Here is a 24376-nt window from a genome sequence, read left to right on the forward strand (position 1 = left end):
GTATTTTTATCCAGCATCTAGGTCACCTCCACATGGGACAGTCGTGCAGCGGAGTCCAAGTTCAACAAGGCTCTGCTTTATCCTATTTTTCTAGAAGAAAGACCCCTAGTCATTGTACTGCAATACACTGTCCCCGTTTCCACAAAAAAAATGAAGAAACCCTGAACACAGTGTAGCAAAACAAGATGGTGTATAATATTATTCATGTTTAATATCCCCAACAAGTCAGAAAAAGCTAATTACAAAGTAGGCTTGAAGATGTTTATTAAAGCTAATTACAAAGTAGGCTTGAAGATGTTTATTATAAGAAATTAAGGGCTATTCGTCATCAGTTTATGAGACACTTCATTTCACCCATTCAACTTAGTGGTCTGTCTGGGAGGTTTTTATCAACAGGATAAATCAACGGGAGACCATGAGTTGGTCAGAGGACTAAGGGAAGTGGGGCTAACAGTTAGCAAAGACAGTGAGAGCAGAGGGGGGGGGGGGGGGGGGGGGGTATAGGGGGGGAGGGTTATACAGTACAGTGTACATGAGGCAGATAATAACCCTGCTACACAGACAAAGCTCTGTCGGCTCTGTTTACACAAGCTTGGCTCTTCTTCCAAGGTGTTCACCGGGCCTGGCTCTCTGACTCTTCCTCATCGTCTTCATACATCTCTCCCTCCTCCTCGGCGGTGGCGTCCTGGTACTGCTGGTACTCTGACACCAGGTCGTTCATGTTGCTCTCTGCCTCGGTGAACTCCATCTCGTCCATGCCCTCTCCGGTGTACCAGTGCAGGAAAGCCTTGCGGCGAAACATGGCAGTGAACTGCTCGGAGATGCGCTTGAACAGCTCCTGGATGGCTGTGTTGTTCCCGATGAAGGTGGCGGACATCTTGAGACCGCGGGGCGGGATGTTACAGACGGCCACTTTGACGTTGTTGGGGATCCATTCAACAAAGTAGCTGCTGTTCTTACTCTGGATGGCCAACATCTGTTCGTCCACCTCCTTCATGGACATCTGACCACGGAACACCATGGCCACGGTCAGGTAGCGTCCGTGACGCGGGTCGCAAGCGGCCATCATGTTCTTGGCGTCAAACAACTGCTGGGTGAGCTCAGGCACAGACAGTGCATTGTAGCACGCGCTGCCACGCGCCGTGAGGGGGGCGAAGCCAGGCATGAAGAAGTGCAGACGGGGGAAGGGCACCATGTTGACAGCCAGTTTGCGGAGGTCAGCATTGAGCTGGCCGGGGAAGCGGAAGGAGGTAGTAACACCGCTCATGGTGGCCGACACCAGGTGGTTGAGGTCTCCGTAGGTGGGCGTGGGGAGCTTGAGCGTGCGGAAGCAGATGTCGTAAAGCGCCTCGTTGTCAATGCAATAGGTTTCGTCTGTGTTCTCCAGCAGCTGATGGATGGACAGGGTGGCATTGTAGGGCTCCACCACTGTGTCTGATACTTTAGGGGAGGGCACCACGCTGAAGGTGTTCATGATGCGGTCAGGGTACTCTTCCCGGATCTTGCTGATGAGCAGGGTCCCCATGCCAGAGCCTGTTCCCCCTCCCAGGGAGTGGGTGAGCTGGAAGCCCTGGAGACAGTCACAGTTCTCACATTCCTTCCTGACTACGTCCAGGACTGAGTCCACCAGCTCTGCCCCCTCTGTGTAGTGACCCTTAGCCCAGTTGTTACCAGCTCCACTCTGACCTATAGGGCAACAACACACTTCAAGATAGAGCTTCAGCAGTTATCAACGCTGCATTTGTACAGGAGCTATACATTTACATAATGTTTTCATGACATTTGGGAGCATTTACTGTAAGTAAATAAAAGCAAATGTCTTTAATGGAAATATTACATCAAACTATTTATGTTGTTAGTGATTATTACAGAAGAGACTGTAAATGGCAGATTGTGGTTAGGCAGTAACAGCCACTCTTCTAATGCTATCATTGAGCACTGTGGCCATATTTAACCCACATTGGATAGAGAGATACTGACCGAAGATGAAGTTGTCTGGTCTGAAGAGTTGTCCGTAGGTCCCAGAGCGAACACTGTCCATAGTTCCTGGCTCCAGGTCTACTAGGATGGCCCTGGGGACGTACTTAGAGGCTGGGGAGAGACAGCAGATGTTGTTGTTACCTGCAACGCCCTAATAAATACTACTGTATATCACAGTCAAGTTTAGTACAATAGGATTAAAGTGGATATTCTCAAGTCTAGATAAACCCCAAAGAGTGAGAGTGTTCAACTGAAACAGGTCATTACAAGTATTGAGCAACAGGGCTTTTGGTGTTGTGTTGTTTTTGGGCTTGTGTAGATGTGCATTTAGTTCCACTATCAGACTCACATGAGGCCTCATTGTAGTAGACACTGATCCTCTCCAGCTGCAGTGGGGAGTCGCCCTCATAGTTCCCTGTAGGGCTGATGCCATGTTCATCACTGATCACCTCCCAGAACTGCACAACACAAAGACACAAACATTACAAGTAACACATAGTTCTATACAAGCAAAGTAGATGTAAACTTCTCAGCAGACTTATAGTCGGGACCATATTGAACTATCAATGGGGTACTTGGAGGTGAAATTAGTGGGGGGCTCTAGTAAAAACTGTGGGCCAATGTAAGTTGGGATAGTGGGCATCTAGGCTTTGTCTGCCATCCGTCCTGGGTTCTGCTCCATGACCCCATTTAAGCCAACAGTTAGTCCAGCTGTCTCCACAGTTCCCCACGGCCTTGGGCTGCAAGACTCATTCTGAGGTAGAGGCCCTCTCAGAGGGGACAAACTCCATCTGGAGAGGCTCTCTCTGCTTCAACACTCACACATACATACATATATATGCCTACACACATACAGAAAGTGTGTTGCTAGGTAAAAAGACAAAAGAGGACACTGCCTAATGTAGTTAAAATACGTATACTGTCACTGAGTATATAGCCCACTGTGTGTGTGTCTGTATCAGACAGAGAGACAGACAGAGGGACACAGACAGAGACCTATGAAAGTCTAAAATAGAACACAGACAGACCCCCGCAGGCCCACACAGTCATCACTATCAAGGGCAAACACAGGACACGTACTTGGAAGGAGGATGCCAAATGGCCATATCAAATCATAGATTAGATATTGTCCGTTTTACTGTGCTAATCTCAGTTTCTCATTACGATGCAATAGAAGGTCCTTATCCGCAAAGTGCTGTTCTCCTTTAAGCAAAAAACACCATCTGGGCATTCACTAAAAGCAGACAAACACCAAAAAGATACTGTGCAGAATAACAATGGTCACTCAAAAGACCCATTTCAATCCCATTTTGGTATCAGTGTGTTAATCCCATATCTGTGTCACTCAACAGCCAGCCAGATGGAGTGACATTAATCCCATATGGTGTCAGTGTGTTGACAAAAATGACCTTTCCTCTATCCGGCTGTCTAGACTGCTGTGACCAAGGGCACCACACCCAGTATGAAGACTATTTTAGGTCTGAGTTCCAACAATGGTGTCCCTCTTCCTCTCCCCAGGTGAAGTACTCCCTCCCTCTCCTCTGCAGAAGATACTCCTTAGTTCTCTAATTATCTATCCTGTCCCAAACAGATGTCCCCTGCCATCTAAATCAGTAATTAAGAGTTCCTCTTGTTCCTTAATTATGGCGCTGTAACTTAAATCTGGCAATATCTCTTCTAGGGGACAAACAAAGTAACAGAAAATAAATAAGAAAAGGAGAGACAGAGAGATGAAAGGGAACCCACTACACAGCGATAGAGAAATAGAGAGTTAGATGACTAAATAGTCTGTAGGGAATTTTTGCGTTCTCCTTCTCAGTTACTATCGCTACACTGGCAAAAGTGTAGATTCTTCCGTTGTTATCTGACTTCATCATGTACTGCATTAGCAATGGCAGATGTGTGGTGCTAGTAGACAGACTGCCATATCATAGTTGAGCATCAGAATGAGGTCACCATTGCAGTATATCAGATGACAAAAGGTCCCACTCCCAACACATTCTCTCCCCCTCCCCATCTCTCTGGGTTTCTCTTTGTTGGGAGTAACCTGATCATTATGAACAAGTCATTTTCCCAACAACTGCCCCATTTGAGAAACGGTGGTCAGAATCAGCAAAAGAGCTGAGTCACTAGTGAAATACTCCAGAGGGGAGTGAAGGAAAGTGGACACGTGACACGCTCACTTGTTCAGCTGTGGTCAAACAAGTATGTTTCAGCTGATACTGTAGTTGTAGATTTGGTTCTGGGTAATGATGATTATGGTGATGAGGCTGATTATGATGAGGAGGTTACGTAGCTGTCCAAAATCACTACGGAGGCACCTGAGGCTCAGGAAAGGCTGCCTTAAATGTTATGAATAATAAATGAGACAGTATCATTAGCCCCCCTATGTCTTTCACTCTGAAATGATTGCCATTTATGATCCACCATGTTGAACAAATCCATGATAAATCGTCTCCAGCTCCAGTAGACTCAGATCATAGTGAACTAATGTAGGCTATCTCCAGATGGTCAAAACACAACAAAAGAGGGGAAGACCTGTAGACCGGTTTAGTTTTAGATGGTCACATACAACATCACCTGATTGGCTGGCCGCAAGTGCAGGTGATGTCATCCAAAACAGAGCAACAACAAAATAAGAAGCTGTCAACTGTAGGCTAAAAAACTGCCTCACAGTCACGGACCATAAAAAAATGGATTACAGCTTAAGACAGAAACGCTTTCAGCATTTAGGCTATACCCTTCCTGAAGACTCACTGTCTAATAGACTATCAAACCTGACAGCAACCCAAACCACTAGTCAGTGCGATTGTAGGCTATATGCAGTGGTAATTTAGGACCAGTTATCATCATTTGATCCTCCGTTAACAAAACTTTGATTAACTGATCCATTCAGTTTGCTGCGAAGTCAAACATAGCCTATATAGATAGACGTATATGACATCAACTACCACATCTACTGGAGGCTGGCATGCTGCTTAGAGAAAGAGAGCTATACTTGTCATTGTTACAGCGGCCTGTAAACTGTGCCCGGGCCCTCAGTGGAGTGTTTGCGCAGCGGGACCAGCCCCAACAGTCCGAGCCTTTGTCTGGCCCCCCTGCAGTCCACCCGAGGGCGTGGTGGTTTTCAACAGTGTCTCACCACGCCTTTCTGTGCGTCAACACTCGCGGTTTACAAAAGATGGTGGATCTCTGTCCGTTAACCATTAAAACAAATGGTCACAGTTCCGGTCTGGTTAAGGTGTGGACTCTCCCATAGGCACCAATGCTACAGCATCTGGGTCAGGTCTGTTTACTCTATTGACTGTGTATGAATCAGAAAAAAAGAGCGAGTGAAATGGCCTCACTTCCTTTCCCGTCTCTGAGTTTAGTTCCATCTACCCGAACTACGCATCTCACAATCTGCGACACAGGCGGGGATCCCAAACTATTCAACTAACCTAACGTTACTGAGTGAACCCGCTGCCCCACAACTTCGGTCTAACTAAATATATACGACTGCATTACATGAAAAAAAAAGATTATATCACAATGCTTTAAAACGGCACTTGCGTAAAAATATTATAACGGTTAAACTAGTCAGCTGTTGGGAAGATTTTTTTGTTTATACCTTGGCTCCGATCTGGTTGCCACACTGGCCGGCTTGAAGATGAACTATTTCCCTCATCCTGTCCTCTGTGTGTTATGTTCTTCTTCTTGTGGATGTGCGCGAGTCGGAGAGGGCGCTGGTCCCAGTCGCACACGGAAGCAAAGGGATTGGTATGTGCTGAGTGGAGGTTTTATCTTGCGCAGGTCTGCTGAGTGGCGAAACGGGTAGTATGTTCCACCAATTGCTGACGTCATCTATGTCCTGGAGAGAGACGGTCGCTGACCAATGGCAGACACTTGCGGCAGAGCATCCCAGTGTGTGAGTCAGGGAAAAACTAACGGGACGCGGCTGACTTGCAGACTTGCAAACCGATATTTAATTTTCGAATTGGTTAACATTTGGTGAATGTTAAGGTAAGGGTCAGTGATAGATTTTGGCTAGTCGTGGCTGTCAAAGGGATGCTGGTCAGAAACACATACACACACACACACACACACCACCACCACCACCACCACCACCACTACGAACACGCCCACCAACATTTGAAAAATCCCAGAGTCATGGTGGAAGCAACAACACAGTTTAGTTAGATGTCAGGGAGGTGAGAGAGAGGAGAAAATGATCTTGAACACAGAACAGTGTTACTGATTCTTGCTCTGTGTGCACATAGTCTTGTGGCATGGTGCATTATTTCTATAGACTAGGAGATCACTCACACCTACATATCCTTAATGACAGAGATGAACAATTTCTTACAGCAAAATATATTTTTCCCAAAGTCAGTCCCATAACTGTAATGTCAGAAACATTAAGATTCAGTATCGGCAGATTCAAGGAGGAAGAAGAGTGGAGCACAGTGAACACTGATGACCACAACCTTGCTGTGGCCCTTATTAACATGAACACTGCAATCATTATACAGTGAATAGTCTGGTCCAAGGATGTTTATCTATGCCTCAACTCTCTGCAGTCTCTGCCCGCTGAGATATGTATTGATTGCTGAGTCAGGTAGCAGTTGTGGTTAAGTGTTCTGAGGAAGACTCCAGTGGCGCTCCTCATGGACAGATGGCCTGCCTATGAAGCAGGTCATGTTTGTGTGCGTGTGTGTATGAGACATCTACAGTACATGCATACAGTACATCTCACACTGTAAGTTGCCTCTGTTCCAGTAGCCGTGTATTCTGATTTCCAGAAACACGATTGTGATGAGCTATTAGTCTCTTTGGACGTCTGGGCCTGCTTTGTCTTCACACAGAGCCTGTGGAGAGGATGACAAGCCAACACCCGTGAAACCAACAGCTGCGGAAACTCTGCTCAGAGCACAGAGACCAGAATGAGGCAGCCACCACAGCCCCCGCCCCTCTTCCCTGCCCCCTCACTGTCTGCCATCCACTGCTGCTTAGCAACTAGATCCACACAATGTGAGCGAGCCTCTGTCGCTAATCAGCCACATAGTGTGGGATAGCTGTTGATTTCCTCTTCGTCTGATAATACAGCTGAGCTAACTGTGCTTTAGCAGAGGGGCGTTCACCTGTTAGAACATCAATAAACCATAGTGTCCCTCTAAAGATGACACTAACACCAATGATTACATTACGGACCACACTGCCATAGACAAGGGAGTGGAAAGCTAGATCAGAGGGATTATGTATGGAATCCGACTGGGTTTGAGAGCTGAGAGTTGAATCATGGACTATGTCACTGTTCTTTAATCCCAAAAGTATCCACATCTGTGGGTCTCCAAGACCATGTCTGCAGAACACTGGCCCATGCACTGCCAATTCTGGGGGTAGTGAGAAAAACTGAGGCTAAATGCTTTGCTTTGCACTGGTCAAGAGTTGCTTGTCTGCCCCTCCCACATCTCAAAGCCAATATGGCCATCTAGTGGTCAGAAATTGCCAGAGCCTCTCTAACATGTTTGATATAAAGGGCCCCAATAGTGGCACGGGGGCACAGAGCGTGGTGAAGCTGATCAAATTGATGTTACTGTCATATAACACTTCTGTCAAAATGATTAAATCATGCATCTCATAACTTATCTATCCTTCTCTGACTCTGCATTATGCCAGTAACGTTAGTGAGGAGGATTGCCATGATGAGTCACACAGCACCAGTTGACTTGATGACAGGGTTATCTGGTCAACAGTTGTAAAATGGCAGTTCACATTATGAAGCACTGTTGATGAGACAGTATCCATATTTGAAAGGTTTTAAGTGAGTTTACGACTCACTTCATTTTTGGTCGATTTTGAGGACCTCTTATTCATGACAAAACCACTGTTGAGATGTATTTTGAATTTCTTGTAGGAAATAAATTGTAAACCAATACGTCTGAAATAACCTCTGTATAACCTCTCATCTCAGAAAGGGACTGAATGTGGAGTTTTCAAACCCCCACAAACACAATTAAACTGGGCACTTGGTATGACCCCATACCTAACATTTTGTCTCCCTAAGAGTTTCAAACTGTCCTTTATCTAACCTCTCTTTAAAAATCAGCATACTAGCTAATTTCAGCATTTCCCAGTAATGTCTCATTTTCCAATTAACATATTGCTGAAGAGGATACTGTAGTTAAGATTTTCATGGAAGCTTCCATGCACAGAACTCAAACAAATACTTGTGCTATTTTTTTTGATTGGGGTCGTATCATACAGTTTACAGTTTCATACTTACGTTCAGTTGATTGTATAGACCATTGTTGAAAATATAACCTATACAGGGTTAGGCAGAAGGCATCAACAGGCAAGTAAAAATGTTGGTTACCTAATTTGATTCTAGTGTGACTAGGAGACATTGGGCTCAGACCAGACTTTCTTGGGGAAAACACGCACAGTATGGAGCCTGTACAATCAGGTCCTTGTCAGGATTTCAAGCTCTCATTTAGATGCCAGCCACTAAATGATTACTGCACCCATCTCATCCCAATCTCAGTCATCCATCCATAACCCCTACATGCCTAATTGCCTCTATCGATGTTCTCTGATTGGATGTGGTGACCTCAGAGGCATGGCAGGGTGCATGCAGAGACACGCGTACATAAGGGGTGTGTTCCAGATACACATTTTCTGAGCAGTTTTCTACGTAGACCCTTACATAATTTTTACATGGTTCCTGAGATTTTGCACTTCTACTGTCATTGTACTGATTTATCTGCAAAGACCTGCATAGAATCCCTGTACTTGGAGCGCACCCAAGGTCAAAAGGGCCATGACTGAGGTTACACTATGTCCACATTGACTTCATCATGTACTACACTAAAACCGAAACTATTTTAAAGCACTATGATGAATTTGAGTTTGTAGATGAAATATTCTTCATTTATAGGACTCATTTGTCAGGAAGGGGTTTAAGCTTCCTCCTTGGGTTGCAACAATGAGGGCAAGCATGTTGATTCTTCAAGCCAAAGCAGTGGAAGATGTGAACAGAGCAGCTTTGTGTAGCAGAGCTAATGGAGAAGACACCAGTTGAGTGTCAGCCCCCTCCCCCCCTATTGCTTCAGTGAAGTGACAAGAATTCCTATTTGATGCCTAATAAAGGGCTCCCCCCAAAATATTTGTTGATATGAAAGCCCTGTTATTACAGTGCATTCCAGGCGCTCGGTCCTCCCAAAATACACAGCCTACCCCAGGGCCCACAACGACCGGCTACCACGTGGAGAGGGTCCATCAAGTTCCAAAGGTTACTGTATCATCACCACACTCTCAATCTCAGATGCTGCTCAACCACTTTTCTGTTTATTTGATAGAAGGCTCCTGTCACATCTTTGCATACAGCATATGGCTTTGGTTGATTTGGTTGCCAATTGAAGTCATTCAACAAACAATAGTGCAAAGGAAATCTAGAAAGCTCACAGACAAACACGCTTTTCATTTCACCCTGAAGGAAAGGAACTAGGTGATTTGTGAAGGTTATGGTTCAAAGGCTTTGATTTTAAAACGGGGATCAGAAAATTATCCAACTTAATTAAGACACCCATAAGCAGCTTTTAATTTCCCCCATCAGTTTAAAAATGTCCTCTTCCATTAAAAAGCACCCCGGGGTCAGCTAGTTGAATGGACCTTGTGTCTCAGTGGGCAGCTTAACTAAAAATAAATACCTCTCCATATTTAAAATCCCTTGAAAAAATGATTTGTCAATCCCATGATAGCAAGTATACAGCTGTATAGCCTGGCTCAAAACAAACTGTCCTCCTCTCTTCCTGGTCTTGTATCAGCCAGGCTAATACAGCTGTATATAATTGTATTCTTATATTAAAAATAGTGTATCCAAATATATTGATACCTGAAATAGAAAAAGGAAGTAATTATTATATTTCAAAATGATTTAATAATATATTAAAAGTGATTGAAGCTTTCTTTGGAGGACTTAAAAGAGCAGTGGACTGTAGGCCTAGATAGAGACCTCTCCTCTTGTCTGAGAGAGGAGGCAGTTAGACAGACGGTCAGCCCAGGTTACACTGAGGACAGAGAGCTTGTGGGCCTTTATATGGACAAGAGAGACAGATACAGTATTTCAGAGGGAACTAAATTAATTCTCACATAACCACTTGAGGCTTGAGAAAGGTTGAAATTACACTTCTGGACCAAAATAGTTTTTTATGATTTTTTTTTTTTATCCACAGGATCACATGCTGACTAAAAGAAATGAGGATTGACATCAACAAACATTACATGATTAAGAAATGTATGACATGCAATATGTACACTGTACATACAATAACAAGAGCAATACATATATTTTTATTAATTATGTTATTATTAGTATTGCAATAATAATAGTAATTATTAATGATCAATATTACAACAATATTATAGCAACAAATGATATCATGACAACAATAATGTTATAATTATATTGTTATCATGCGTACTATCACTGTCCTCATTACTGATGCTGTTATTAAATAATACACCATCATGAGCTGAAATAAAAAATCCCAGAAATGTTCCATACACACAAATAGCTTATTTCTCTCAAATGTTGTGCACAAATTTGTTTACATCCCTGTAAGTGAGCATTTCTCCTTTGCCAATATAATCTATCCACCTGACAGGTGTGGCATATCAAGAAGCTGATTAAACAGCAGGATCATTACACAGGTGCACCTTGTGCTGGGGACAATAAAAGACCACTTTAAAATGTGCAGTTTTGTCACACAACAATGCCACAGATGTCTCAAGTTGAGGGAGCATGCAATTGGCATGCTCACTACAGGAATGTCCACCAGAGCTGCTGCCAGAGAATTGAATGTCAATTTCTCTACCATAAGCTGCCGCTAACGTTGCTTTAGAGAATTTGGCAGTATGTCCAACCGGCCTCACAACTGCAGACGCCGTGTAACCACGCCAGCCCCTCCACATCTGGCCTGGGTGGTGGGTGGGCCTGGTTGAGAAGTGGTTGGGCCTATGCTCTCCAAGGCTCAACTATGGCTGCACCCCTGATTGGCTGGGCCTGGCTCCCCAGTGGGTGGGCCTGGCTGGTAAGTGGGTGGGCCTATGCTCTCCAAAGCCCACCTATGGCTGCACCCCTGCCAAGTCATGTGAAATTCATAGATTAGGGCCTAATGAATTTACTTCAAATTACTGATTTCCTTATATAAACTGTAACTCAGTAAAATCTTAGAAATTGTTGCATGTTGTGTTTATGTTTTTGTTCAGTACATATAAGTACAACTTGACCATAGCAAGACCATATGTTGAAATACAGTAAAAAGTAATCAAATGTACACATTTACAACGAGATAAGTTTGAGCCTTGGTTTTGACACACAGCCATAAAATAGCATGGATTGTTTAAAGAGATTAATATTGATACCCTCGAGGCTTTTGAAAATGTTATAAATATGTTGAAACATTCAAAGTATTCAGTACATCCATAACACAATTAAAAAACATGCCTAGCCTACATTACAATAAACATTTTGTTTCTGTCTATGCATACATTATTATTTGCATTAAAATGGTGAGGATAATCTGAAATTGTCTGATCTGTTTTAAGATTGCAATAAAACTTTTTACATGAAATCACAAAGTTTTATTGCAATTTATAGGCCATTTTCGTCAAAGGCCTAAGTGGACTAAGTTAGGCCTAAATCATACCATGAAACTTCTTTGTACATACTTGGAAATGGGATGTAAACAAATAATGAGTGAATAAATAAAAATGCAACTCTATATAGACCAATTAGGCTATTATTGGACTTCACAATGCACTCATTTTATTTAATCAAAACGTGACAGAATTGTTTTCTTGTACAAAACAACTTCATGACTCATTTTTGTGCATCTTTATTTGACTCCATACAAAGCATCAGGGCTAGTGTATATCAGTAGGTCCATGGAATTTTCTTCAACAATAGCCTCTTTCAAACAACATCCTCTTCCCAACAACATTCCGGGAAATTCTTTCCTATTTTAAATAGAACACTTGCTATATCTTATTTAAAGTATATTTCCAGTGTTGGCTATATGATTAAAGCACAAATTACTATTTGTCCTACATAGTACACTGTAAAATAATCATGTTGTTTTTATGTTAACTTACTGGCAGCCAGTTACCTCTAAATTACTTTAACAAAATGTACAGTATGTTCCCGTAAATTCCAAAGCAACTTTGGTTTAACAGTACATTACTGTAGTGCATTACTGTAAAGTTTACAAGTTTCTTGGTGGCTGAGAAAACTGGACCCGCAGCTTTTACAGACATTGGCATCTTTGAAAAAGTTCTGTCAGTTGCTGTTGTATGGAGATGATAACTGCACAGCAAATTTGAGGGTGTTAAAATCTCAGTGTTGAGGTAAAAAGTGTTGTGAGTGTTATATCTGAGTGTTGATTCTGGTGGGGATAACACCAGTGGGATTGAAATTAAAAAACACCTGCCGTGAATAAATGAAGTTACTTGAATCACAGTGGAATCAACACTGTGTGGTGTTGTTGTTACTCGGCTGTGTTGAGTTAATTTCCGTTAACTCTCTAAGATTGAAGACATGGGAGGGGCCTCATTATATTTCCCAGCATGCTTTGTTGCCGGTTGCTTTTTAGAATAGTTTGTTTTAATATCTAGGCCTATGTTTCTGCATGCACCTTGATTGATTCATTGATCTTATACTAAACAAAGATAAATAAATAAAAAATCTAAACTAATCCAATCTGTAAGTAGTTGGCCTTATTTCACCCGCTATTGAGATGGTTGTTCCATCTCAAGATGGTTAAGAAAGTCTCATTTATCAATCTTCCCTACCTTGGCAGTCTATCTAACTGCAGTTGTGGGTGTTGGATATCCAAACTGACTAGATTCCAATAGGAATTATACAACACTTTGAAAAACAGCATAATGTGACTTGCTAATGTGCCCCGTACTGGGCACAAACTTCAAATCAATGTTCAACATAATTTAAAAAAAAGTAATGTATATGCATTAACATAAATAATAACATTTTTATGATCAAATATTCACTTAGTCACTCACTTGGTGAAGGCTAGAAAACTAAAAGCCCTCGAATGGAACAATCATGTCTCTGTCAATAACAAATACACAGAAAAATAGTAACACTGGGAAATAAATGTGCAGTCTTTACACCCTAAAGTGTTAAAATAACACTCCAAAATGAGTTACTGTAACACCAGAGGTGTTAATTCGTTAACACTGAGAAAGTGTAACAGCATCAGCCCGTATAACGTGTTAATTTAAGTCGGAATTTGCTAGAGACCAAACACTTTCGGGGTGTTGATTTATCAACACATTTAAAAGTGTTAGTTTAACACTAGGCTATTTGAAATGGTTACATATGATTTCTAAGAAAGTGATACATTTAACACTGTGGGTATTACAATTCTGATCACACATTTGCTGTGTATAATTAGATATAAATGCTTCAGATTATGACTCAAGTATTTATTCGACACGCAAGTATGGCATATATGTATGGCTTGGCCTGCAACATGGAAGAGGCCAGGGGTTGGTAAAAGGTCCCAAACGTGGCTGTGCCGTTGTGCGCAATCCAACCTGAAGTCTCATAGTTTATTAACTATGTATTTCAGTTAATTCAACAGCAACGGCAGGCATTCGCTTAATAGTGCCGCAAATATCAAATAATCTTTTATTCCTGAACAAATCCTGCAGTCACGTGAACTTCCATGGAAATAGACACTCAAGTATGGAATCGCATCGAAAGGTGAGGCAGGAGCAGAAGAGCAGCTCCTTGAGTGTCTTGCGCAGCTCCTGGCTCCTATAGGCGTAGATGAGCGGGTCGATGAGCGAGTTACAGATGATGAGGATGAGGAAGAGGTTGAAGTAGCTGAAGAAGCAGGTGCAGAAGGGGGTCGTGGGGCAGGTGAGGATGAGAATAAGGTGGAGGAAGAAGGGTCCCCAGCAGAGGATGAAAACCCCTAGCAGGATAGTGAGCGTGATGGCGCCCTTCATGCTCGTGCCCTGGCGGCGAGACTTGTAGATGGCCATGATGCGCCGCGAGTGCACGTGCGCCAGGATGAACATGTGCATGTAGAGCACAGCGGTGAAGACAAGAGTGATGCAGAAGAAGGTGACAAGGCATACAATGACGGCGGTGTGCGAGTGGTAGACGATGAAAAGTATGCTGGCAGTGATACTGGTCAGCCACACCATCGCGATGATGGTCACGGCGCGCTGCGTGGTCATGATGCTGTGGTAACGCAGCGCGTAAAAGATGGTGATATATCGATCCGCGGCGATGGTGCACAGGAAGGACAGCGACGACACCACCGAGCTGCAGTTCATGATGTCGATGACGTTGTCCAGGTGCCGCAGCATTTCAGGTGTGACAACTAGCAGCCCGTGTTCGGTGAGCAACATGACTATGGTCTCCACCACGTTGGCGACGCTGACCAGCATGTCGGAGACGGCCAGGCAGCATATGAAGTAGTACATGGGCGAGTGCAGATTGCGGTTCTTGATGATGGCCAGCACCACTAAAATGTTCTCCACCAGACTAATGAGGCCCAGCGTCAGGAACAGCTCCTGTGGAATGCGGAGCGAGCAGGTCGTAGAGTTCTGCTCCCTGGCGCTGGTGTTGTTGGTGGTGCTGTTCTCGTTGTACATGGTGAGGGTGCTCATCTCCATGTGGTGGTGCATGATGAAGTTATGTTGAGACGTGTTGTACGTCATGTCTGCTGCTCTCTGTTGTAGTAGGCTATTGGATGAGGTGGAAAGAAAAAGCCTTAAAATATTTTATTTGTGGTCTCTATAGTGTAACAGAATAAACAAGTTATTTTATAGACATCATATCCTATTCAACTGGGCTGTGACCGCAGGAGAAAAAAGAGCACAGAATGTGTGAGGTGAAAGTAGTTTAGCTCACGTTTATGTCGCAACCCTGAAATTGGAGTGATATTTTCCCACAAACGAAGGTCTCCAGAACGAACTTTAACACAGAGCGAAGAGCCCAGATGCTCACAGTGGAGAATCATCCATGTGAAATCGTCTCTTTCCCAAGTAACGGTTTAGATTCAAAGGTTTGTCAAACTGTATTTTGCACATAGCCCATATATGGTACTTCCAAGTGATGAGAATCCTAGTCTGAATACAGCTCCTTGGTGCTGGATCGCATGCGAGAAAATCCTGTACCATTTGGACGTCCAAATAGGCTCCAAGCAATACAAATGTGTGAACTGAGGCCTATCCAACTGAGCTCTCAGGCACACAAAGTGACAGTGTGTTCTTAAAAGGGTCCATCGCCTCTCTAACTCCTCCTTTCTCATAGCGAAAGCCAACCGCATGATTCTCAGACTGACACAAACTCTAACGAACGCGTGATCCCGCATGGAAATATTTAACAAGATTAGGGAGTAAAATGGATGGAGAGTGTGTAGTATGGATTTATTTACTAATCTCCTGAGCATAATTAAGTAATTCAAAGATGTAGTTGAGAAAATGTTCCCCAGCACTAAAATATAATTTACCGTGCACAACTGATGTGGATGTGGCCTATTGATTTAGTCAAAGCATACTTCACATGCATCAAATACACGGTGTAAAAAACATTAGGAACACCCATGGGATACTCCAGACACTATGGAAGGGCTATTACTACACATTCATTCGGCCCTGTGTCTTAGGCCTTTAGCCTTTATCTTGTGTGGTAGTCATGGTATACACTGCGTGTACAAAACATTAGGTACACGTGCTCTTTCCATGACATAGACTGACCAGGTGAAAACTATGATCCCTTATTGATGTCACCAGTTAAATCCTCTTCAATCAATGTAGATGAAGGGGAGAAGACAGGTTAAAGAAGGATTTTAAACCATTGAGACAATAGAGACATGGATTGTGTATGTGTGCCATTCAGATGGTGAATGGGCAAGACAAAAGATTTAAGTGCCTTTGAGCGGGTATGGCGGTAGGTGCCAGGCTCACCGGGTTGAGTGTCTAGAACTGCAACGCTGCTGGGTTTTTCACGCTCAACAGTTTCCCGTGTGTATCAAGAATGGTCCACCACCCAAAGGACATCCAGCTAACTTGACACAACTGTGGGAATAAGCATTGAAGTCAACATGGGCCAGTATCCCTGTGGAACGCTTTCGAGACCTTGAAAAGGCCATGCCCCTATGAATTGAGGCTGTTCTGATGGCAACATGGGGTGCAACTCAATATTAGGAAAGGGATTCTTAAATGGCAACCGACAACAATAATCAGTTACATTTTAAAAATGACACGCTGCGCTCATTCCCCTTGCCTTTATCTGTATTTGGATGGGAACTTTATGCACAGTGCGCAATTGCAAATGCATTCATGATTATGTCTCAAACTGTTGCAGTCTTTTTCTTATTTGATATAATTGCGAAATACATTTGTAATTACAATAAAGTTAAGAATAAATGTTGTAAAGGCTCGCAAACAAGATGTTTGTTCTCTGCCAGATCAACGGTAACGCGCGCTATTACCCAAAACAAATGGGAGGGGATTTGGATAGTCAACCCCGATTGAATGGGTTGGTTCATTACGCATGAGGGTTTTTGTAGTGACCTAGTTGCAGCAGAGCCACTAGGCATTTTGACAGGTTTTGTGTGTGTATGTGTGTGGGAGACTACCTGTCCTGTGTACGGAGCCGATTATGACAGAAGGGCGGGCTCTTTTCTCCGCTGCATTGAATCGAACGTTTTTTCTTCTTTACAATCACTATTTGAGTAAATGTTTTTATGCCGTGTTGTAGAGCAACCAAGAAAGCTTTTTCCAACTTCAGAAACCCTTTGCCACACTGCAAGCGGATCCTCAGGTTAATGATGACGCAAGCCGCTGCCCTTCAGGGAACACGTAGGCTACAGTAGCCTGCCTACACATGGACAAATTGATTTCGTGTGTTGAACCTCATCCCAGCCACCCAATAACAACACACAGTGATCCATTCAGGACAGTTCTGTCTCAATAAGCAACATTACTTTAAACCAAACCTAAACCATAACATGAAATATATCATTTAGTTGACAATGTTCATTAAATATGTCCAAAACAAGATATATTCGTTAAAACTTGTGACAGCTGAGAAGTGTATACTCACTGCTGGAGGAAACCACATAAAGAGTTGTGAACAAAGTGCCAAGTGTTATGGCTCCAGCCTTTGAAACAATCCTTCTCAGTGCTTGCATAACCAGCCTCTTCCTCTAGCGATTTCATGGGAGATATAACACACACAAACTGCAGTTTGTGCAAAACGCAGCATTCTCTCACCTGTGGAGAGCAGCAGTGTCAACTGTAAACAGCCAGACTGTCCATAGTTAGAGTGTGATAGTGGGAGATAAGGAGAATCCTCCATTCACTCAGGGCCAGACACAGATCTGTATCAGCCTCTAGCTGAGGAGCACCACTCCTACCTGGGACTACAACTTCCGACCTGACCAGACTGACTCAACATCTGGGCCTATCACACACACTCTGCAAAAGGGGTATCCAACTCCCATATGTGTCTGGACTGTCACTCTGTCTGTCAAAGAGAGAGACAAGAGGGGTTGGATGGGGCAGGGGGGACCCAATAGGACAGATGATAAGTGATGTGGCAGAGCCCCACCTGCTTTTAGCCCCACATGTTTTGAATGTTATTTTGGCTTTAATACGATGTAACAATGTAAAAAAAAGAATCATTGACTTAACAAAGCCACATTCAAACATCTCTTGTTTGCTTTCTTGAGGAAGGCAGCTCCAAAATGCAGCTCAATGCTTTCTGTGGTGGTGGGGCAGCCAGCGGAAAATACGGAGCGTAGGGGTTGGTAATGTTCTCTAGTTGCGCTGTGATTGGCTCACTGTTCTGTCACTCATGGGGACACTTGAAAATTCAAGCCCCAAGAAAGCTCAAGGTCATTAGCCACAGATAAAACGATGTCAAATCACATATCTACAGTAGCTTTGATTGGACTGATCATGTCAACATCATACTTTCAAAATATTACCTAGCAAGATAGCCGTCATCATCATGAATCAAGTCGACAATCTGGCAAATCCTTTTCAATCCTTGTCGTAGGAAAAGAAATAATGAAGATACATTTTTTTGTGGTTAACTGCAAGCATTGAAAAGCAATCACTAGCCTGCTATTCAGTGGAGTGGGTGTGTTGTCCAAGTCTGCATTCAAGGGTCTCTTTTCCAAGCTTAAAATGATAAACATTCAACATTGGCCATGCTGTCTATCCAGAATGACTTCAGCCGCGCTCAAAACTGGAAACTTGGAAGTGGAAAATCTCAGACTTCAGTGAGTTCAAGACAACTGTGAACTCTGAAGAAAATTAGCTCCGACTGGGAAAATGCGCTTTAAACGAGTTCCCAACGAGTCGGGAACTCGGGCTCCTTTCTCGAGCTCCGACCTGAAGATCACGGACGTCATCATGATTCAACCTTTTTCCCCCCCAAGTTCCCAGTTGTATTGAAAGCACCAATATTCCAGAGAATGCCAGACTTTGATGACAAAGTTTGATGACAAAATTTGCCCACGAAGGACAGCCGTGCCACCTTTCTGTTCAAGTGAGCACAGCACAGAGAGAATGCCAAGCGTGTGCAAAGCTGTCATCAAGGCAAAGGGTGGCTATTTGAAGAAAATAGTAAAAATAAAGAAAAACCCTTGAATGAGTAGGTGTTCTAAAACTTTTGACCGGTAGTGTACGTTAACCCCAGTTCAACCTCAGTACACCGTTAAAGGTCTATTACAAGTGCTGATCAATGCTCCTGCTGTTTCGCAGGGTGGTTCTTAGAACAACGTCTCATAACCAAATATAGTTAGTTTACAGTGGCCTTGAACTAACCATGTAATAGTACATCCCAGCAGGCAAAACTACCAGCTTTAACTTTATAATTATAAACACTTACAATCAGGGGTGGATGGAAGAAGTCTGGGAACTCACCATTGTAAAATCTTCTACGTAACCCCCCCCCCCACACACACACAGTTTTACATGACAAAATTATTTCACTTTGGAAACTTTCTAGAGCATTCCCCACAATTCCACCCATGCTTATAATAAACCATTAGTAAAACATACTAATTTCACCGGTCTACATAATTGTAGGTGAAATGGAAAATATGTATAAATCATTTAAACTTTTCTACCAACAGTTGATAGAAGAAAGCAATATGGAGAACGTTACAAGGAGAAACTGAATAGATCAAGATTTACTGAATTTTATCGATTTCCCTGGATTTAGTTATTTACAGTTCTGAATGTTCAGTAGTTTCTCTAATCCAATAGAGAAAGATTTACCCACGTTATAGATTTGTCTAGATTTATCGATGTACTGTGATGTAGGCCTTCAGTTAATTCTGAATGTTAGGAACCTTTGTCTTGCCCCAGAGGGAGATTTATTTGACAAATTATAGATATGTCTCTAATAGTCCCATCCTCCTCTGACCCCGAGGCTCACATAGAGCTGGGAATGTACTTCATATCACAGTGAACACTACCGACCATTTGCTCGTGGGGACATGTCTTAGCAGGGAAGAGGGTAGACCTCACATGAACACCCCTCGTGACCCAGGCACTGCAGTAGCTCCAGGTAAACTCTGGAACAAGGTCCTTGTTTGAACAGCAGTCTACCAACTGCACCCACAGCATTACACCATGTGGTTCTATGCAAAAACAGTACAGAGTGGATGTATGTGTGTTGTTGATGTGGGTGTCTTTTAAGCGAGTATGGTTTTTGAGTGTGTGTGTGAGCGGCGGTGTACCCTTTGACTCTGCTTTCAATTATACATCCTCTGATAGAAAACAGCATATTTCTGGACTATTTCAAGGGAATGAAAACTAGGCAATTATGCAAATGAGTATCATGGGATGGTCTCTTCCTTTTGCCAGATGGTCTTTCAAGAACAATGACTTGGACTCTTTTAAACCCCCGGGAAACATCTCACTTTATCAAATTACTTGGAAGAATCAGTGACACACAACCAAAATACGAGGAAATAAAACATCAGAAGTAATATGATACAGTTGTGGACAAAGTACTCAGTTGTCATACTTGAGGAAAAGTAAAGATACCCTAATAGAAAATGACTCAAGTAAAAGTGAAAGTCAACCAGTAAAATCCTACTTTAGAAAAAGTCAATAGTATTTGGTTTTAAATATACTTAAGTATCAAAAGTAAAAGTATAAATAATTTCACATTGCTTATATTAAGCAAACCAGACGGCACCATTACATTTTATTTTATTTTATTATTTACATTTACATACAAAGCATGTGTTTAGTGAGTCCGCCAGATCAGAGGCAGTAGGGATGACCAGGGATGTTGTCTTGATAAGTGTGTGAATTAGATCCTTTTCCTGTCCTGCTAAGCATTCAAAATGTAAGGAATACTTTTGGGTGTAAAAAGTAGTTAAGAAAAAATACTTAAGTACTACTTAAGTCGTTTTTTGGGGTATCGGTACTTTACTATTTATATTTTTTACAACTTTTAAAGTACAGATACCCACAAAAATTACTTAAGTAGTACTTTAAAGTATTTTTACTTAAGTATTTTACACCATTGCTATGGAGAAGACTGATTCTTCCAAGTAATTTGCTAAGTGAGATGTTGCCCAGGGGTTTAAGAGTCCACGTTATTGTCCTTGAAAGACTATCTGGCAAAAGTAAGAGACCATCCCACTTTTACTTTACTACATTCCTAAAGAAAATAATGTACTTTTTACTCCATACATTTTCCCTGACACCCAAAAGTACTCGTTACATTTTGACAGGAAAATGGTCCAATTCACACACTTATCAAGAGAACATCCCTGATTATCCCTACTACCTGACTTGTCGGACTCACTAAACACAAATGCTTTGCCGAGGACCAAGTTTGGGTAACACTGCTCTATTGTAACGGGAACCTGAGAGACAGGGTCCTCAGATTGAGTAATGGCAGATGCATTAGCAACAACTGACTAACTGGTAGGTGCTATCTGATATGCAGTCAATCTTCTCAGCATCAAAGACTTCAAGAGAAGTGTAAGGACAGATATTTTGGGATGGTAGACACAGATAGCCTTGTTATTTCTAGACTGATTACCACTAACCGTGCAGCGAAAACTCATGATCAGGCGGCTTGGGAGGCTAAGACACAGAATGAACCTCCTATTGGCCTAGAAAGAGATTAATTATGAAATAGAATATATTTTTACTCAAGTCAATATTGAACCATATGCACAGCAAGTTTATTGTCTTTACATTAGCTTGTGTGATAAATGATTTCTAAGCAGAGTATTTACAGTAGTGGGTTTATATGCAATCCCTTCCTGATATTAACAGATGACTTGGGCCAGGGGTTTTTCCTGCCAACGTGACCTCATTGGGACCAACTTCGGGGCCCTAGTTAAGAAACAGCCTAGAATTGATTTCAGGTAAGGTCAAAAATACCTCTTCAAAGAGAATCACAACAGAAAAATATCCGGATCAGTTTAAATTTAATCCTCAAAATCAGATAGAATTTAAAATGCTGTTGTCTTAGCAATAATGAACAGGGTTAATTGGGAGTCGAAGTTAAAAATGAAAGTTATGGCTAATATAAAAAATGGAATAAGAAGTTAAGTCCATTTGTTCCACTCATAAGGTGTATTACTGTATAATTCGGACTTTTATCAGACACTCATTAACCTTTAACCTGACTCTCATCAACCCATATGGCAGTAGACTGTCAATGCGTGTACGACGTTGAGTTGCTAAGACAACACCATAGGGATTTATTCAATCATAAATGATTCCACTTCAGATATACTGTAGCAGTAGGGCATCATCATCCTTCTGATGAAACACAATATTCATGTTTTTGATAAGCAATGTTCCTTTAAAAAAGATTTAAAGAACAACTGAAAGAGTTTTTGTCTTGATGAACGCAGCCTCCTGATCTTCTAGATCAGTAAGAACAACTGTTCTGAGGAAAGAGAATGGGACAACATGAGGAAGGAGAGAGGGCTGATGGACTGACTGACTATGACATCAGGAAGAGGTGATACTACTGTGCCTATCAGAAAGGGAGAGTTGGTTTGATGTTTGGGTCATATAGATGACCTGCCATTTCTTTCTTTAAGGTTACAGTACATCTGTTATTGCTACCCTCACTGAATCTATTCCCTCACTCACTCTTCATCCTCCTACCACCACTCCATCTCCATTCATCTTAATCAACCTTTAATTTTCTTCTATCCATTCCCATCTCTATGTACCCCTCCCTCAAGTCTCACTCCACCTCTCTCTGTGTCCTCCTCATCTCAGTCCCACTCCCCCTCGTCTCTGTCAGGGTTGTCCTCTCTAGGTGGCTCCTGAAACTGGATGTTGGCCAGCATGTCCCTCATGGCCAGCATCAGACGATTTACTTCCTGGTTCAGCTCCCGACCCGCCTGAGCTACTTCCAGGTCGTCCTGCGGCATCGGCTCACCCTGCAGAGACAGTGACTAGAGAGTGAGCAGTAATTATAATCATCACTGAACATGACAATACGGAAGTGTGTGTGTGTGTATACAGTACCTTCGGGAAGGATTCAGATCCCTAGACTTTTTCCGCATTTTGTTACGTTACAGCCTTATTCTAAAATGGAATAAATTGTTTTCCCCCTCATCAATCTACACATAATACCTCAAAATGACAAAGCAAAAAAAGTTATATCTTTTTTGTGTACAAAAAAGAATGAGAATGATGGAGGCCCATGTGTTCTTGGGGACCTTCAATGCAGCATAAAATGTTTTGCACCCTTCCCCAGATCTGTGCCTCGACACAATCCTGTCTCGGAGCTCTACGGACAATTCCTTTGACCTCATAGCTTGGTTTTTGCACTGACATGCACTGTCAACTGTGGAACCTTATATAGACAGGTGTGTGCCTTTCCAAATCATGTCCAATCAATTGAATTTCCCACAGGTGGACTCCAATCAAGTTGTTGAAACATCTCAAGGATGATCAATGGAGGGGCCTCCCGAGTGGCGCAGTGGTCTAAGGCCACTAGAGATTCTGAGTTCGAGTCCAGGCTCTGTTGCAGCCGGCCGCGACCGGGAGACCCATGGGGCAGCGCACAATTGACCCAGCATTGCCCGGGTTAGGGGAGGGTTTGGCTGGGCAGGGATATCCTTGTCTAATCGCGCACTAGCAACTCCTGTGGCGGGCAGGGCGCAGTGCACACTGACCAGGTCGCCCGTTGTATGTTGTTTCCTCCGACACATTGGTGCGGCTGGGTTCAGTGTTAAGTGGGCATTGTGTCAAGAAGCAGTGTGGCTTGGTTGGGTTGTGTTTCGCACGGCTCTCGACCTTCGCCTCTCCAGAGTCTGTACGGGAGTTGCAGCGATGAGACAAGACTGTAACTACCAATTGGATACCACGAATTTGGGAAAAAATTTAAAAAAGGATGATCAATGGAAACACAATGCACCTGAGCTCAATTTCAATTCTCATAACAAAGGGTCTGAATACTTATGTAAATAAGGTATTTGTTCTTATTTTTTTTATAAATTTGGAACAACAATTTCTTTTTTTATTATGGGTGTAGAAAATGTATTTAATCAATTTTAGAATACGGCTGTAATGTAACAAAATGTGGAAAAAGTCAAGGGGTCTGAATACTTCCCAAATACACTGTATGTGTATGTGTTGCTTAAATTCACCAGGAAAAGCACAATGCCATTTCTAAAGAACACCACATTATTCTCTCCTGTCTCTCTCAGGTTCAAAATGTTTCAAACGTTGCAATAAGGTATCACGCGTAAACTAATTATGTTTAAGAGACAAACAGGACCTTTGTACGAGCCTAGGTGACATACAGTATGTCAGTGTTTTGTGTCTAAGTGTTTCGGGACTTTCACACAGAACATCCATTTATTAGATGAATTTCCTTTCCAACACGCAGGTCCTCTGTGATCATGGGCTGACTTAATTTTCCACACCTAAATTGTGATTTCAGACCTGTTGGATAACACTGTAGCTATTCTAGTGCAATAAAACAACTGCAAGCAGACTCTCTTCCTCCTAAACTGTCTCATTCTTATCGTAATTGCATCTCTTCCTCTTCCTAATCAGATAAGTCTCAAGATGGTTTAAAACTCGCTGCATAAAAACGCGGGGCATTGGTTAAAACGCTGGGCATTGGTTAAAACGCTGGGCATTGGTTAAAACGCTGGGCATTGGTTAAAACGCTGGGCATTGGTTAAAACGCTGGGCATTGGTTAAAACGCTGGGCATTGGTTAAAACGCTGGGCATTGGTTAAAACGCTGGGCATTGGTTAAAACGCTGGGCATTGGTTAAAACGCTGGGCATTGGTTAAAACGCTGGGCATTGGTTAAAACGCTGGGCATTGGTTAAAACGCGGGGCATTGGTTAAAACGC

At 42.6% G+C, this 24376-nt stretch overlaps 2 protein-coding genes across 2 annotated transcripts in view; both read right to left on the minus strand.

Moving 5' to 3' along the window:
* Window positions 1-191: 191 nt before the first annotated feature.
* Window positions 192-14727, minus strand: LOC129852907 (tubulin beta-3 chain-like). Its single transcript, XM_055918511.1, has 6 exons — window positions 13697-14727; window positions 6716-6827; window positions 5591-5659; window positions 2330-2438; window positions 1981-2091; window positions 192-1686 (listed from the first exon to the last, which is right to left on the minus strand). The coding sequence occupies exons 1-6, from the start codon at window positions 14710-14712 to the stop codon at window positions 614-616; spliced, it is 2490 nt and encodes an 829-aa protein (XP_055774486.1). The 5' UTR covers window positions 14713-14727; the 3' UTR covers window positions 192-613.
* Window positions 14728-21199: 6472 nt separating this feature from the next.
* LOC129854195 (transcription factor 25-like) overlaps window positions 21200-24376 on the minus strand; it is a 37525-nt gene continuing 34348 nt past the window's right edge. Inside the window, exon 18 of the mRNA XM_055920986.1 lies at window positions 21200-22442. Coding sequence (XP_055776961.1) covers window positions 22275-22442 — 168 coding nt within the window. The 3' untranslated portion in view covers window positions 21200-22274. The remainder of the gene's footprint in view (window positions 22443-24376) is intronic.

The sequence above is a fragment of the Salvelinus fontinalis genome, chromosome 4, assembly GCF_029448725.1.
Source record: "Salvelinus fontinalis isolate EN_2023a chromosome 4, ASM2944872v1, whole genome shotgun sequence".
NCBI classification, from domain to species: Eukaryota; Metazoa; Chordata; class Actinopteri; order Salmoniformes; family Salmonidae; genus Salvelinus; species Salvelinus fontinalis.

Bases quoted from the DNA above. Each gene is read 5' to 3' on its own strand.
- LOC129852907 (XM_055918511.1), bottom strand. From the start codon at position 14,712: ATGACGTACAACACGTCTCAACATAACTTCATCATGCACCACCACATG. The intron at 5,660-6,715 runs GTGAGATGTACT...AGAACATAACAC, and splicing joins GAACAGAGGCAACTTACAGT to ACAGAGGACAGGATGAGGGA. The intron at 2,439-5,590 runs GTATAAACAAAA...TGTGTTGTGCAG, and splicing joins GCAACCAGATCGGAGCCAAG to TTCTGGGAGGTGATCAGTGA.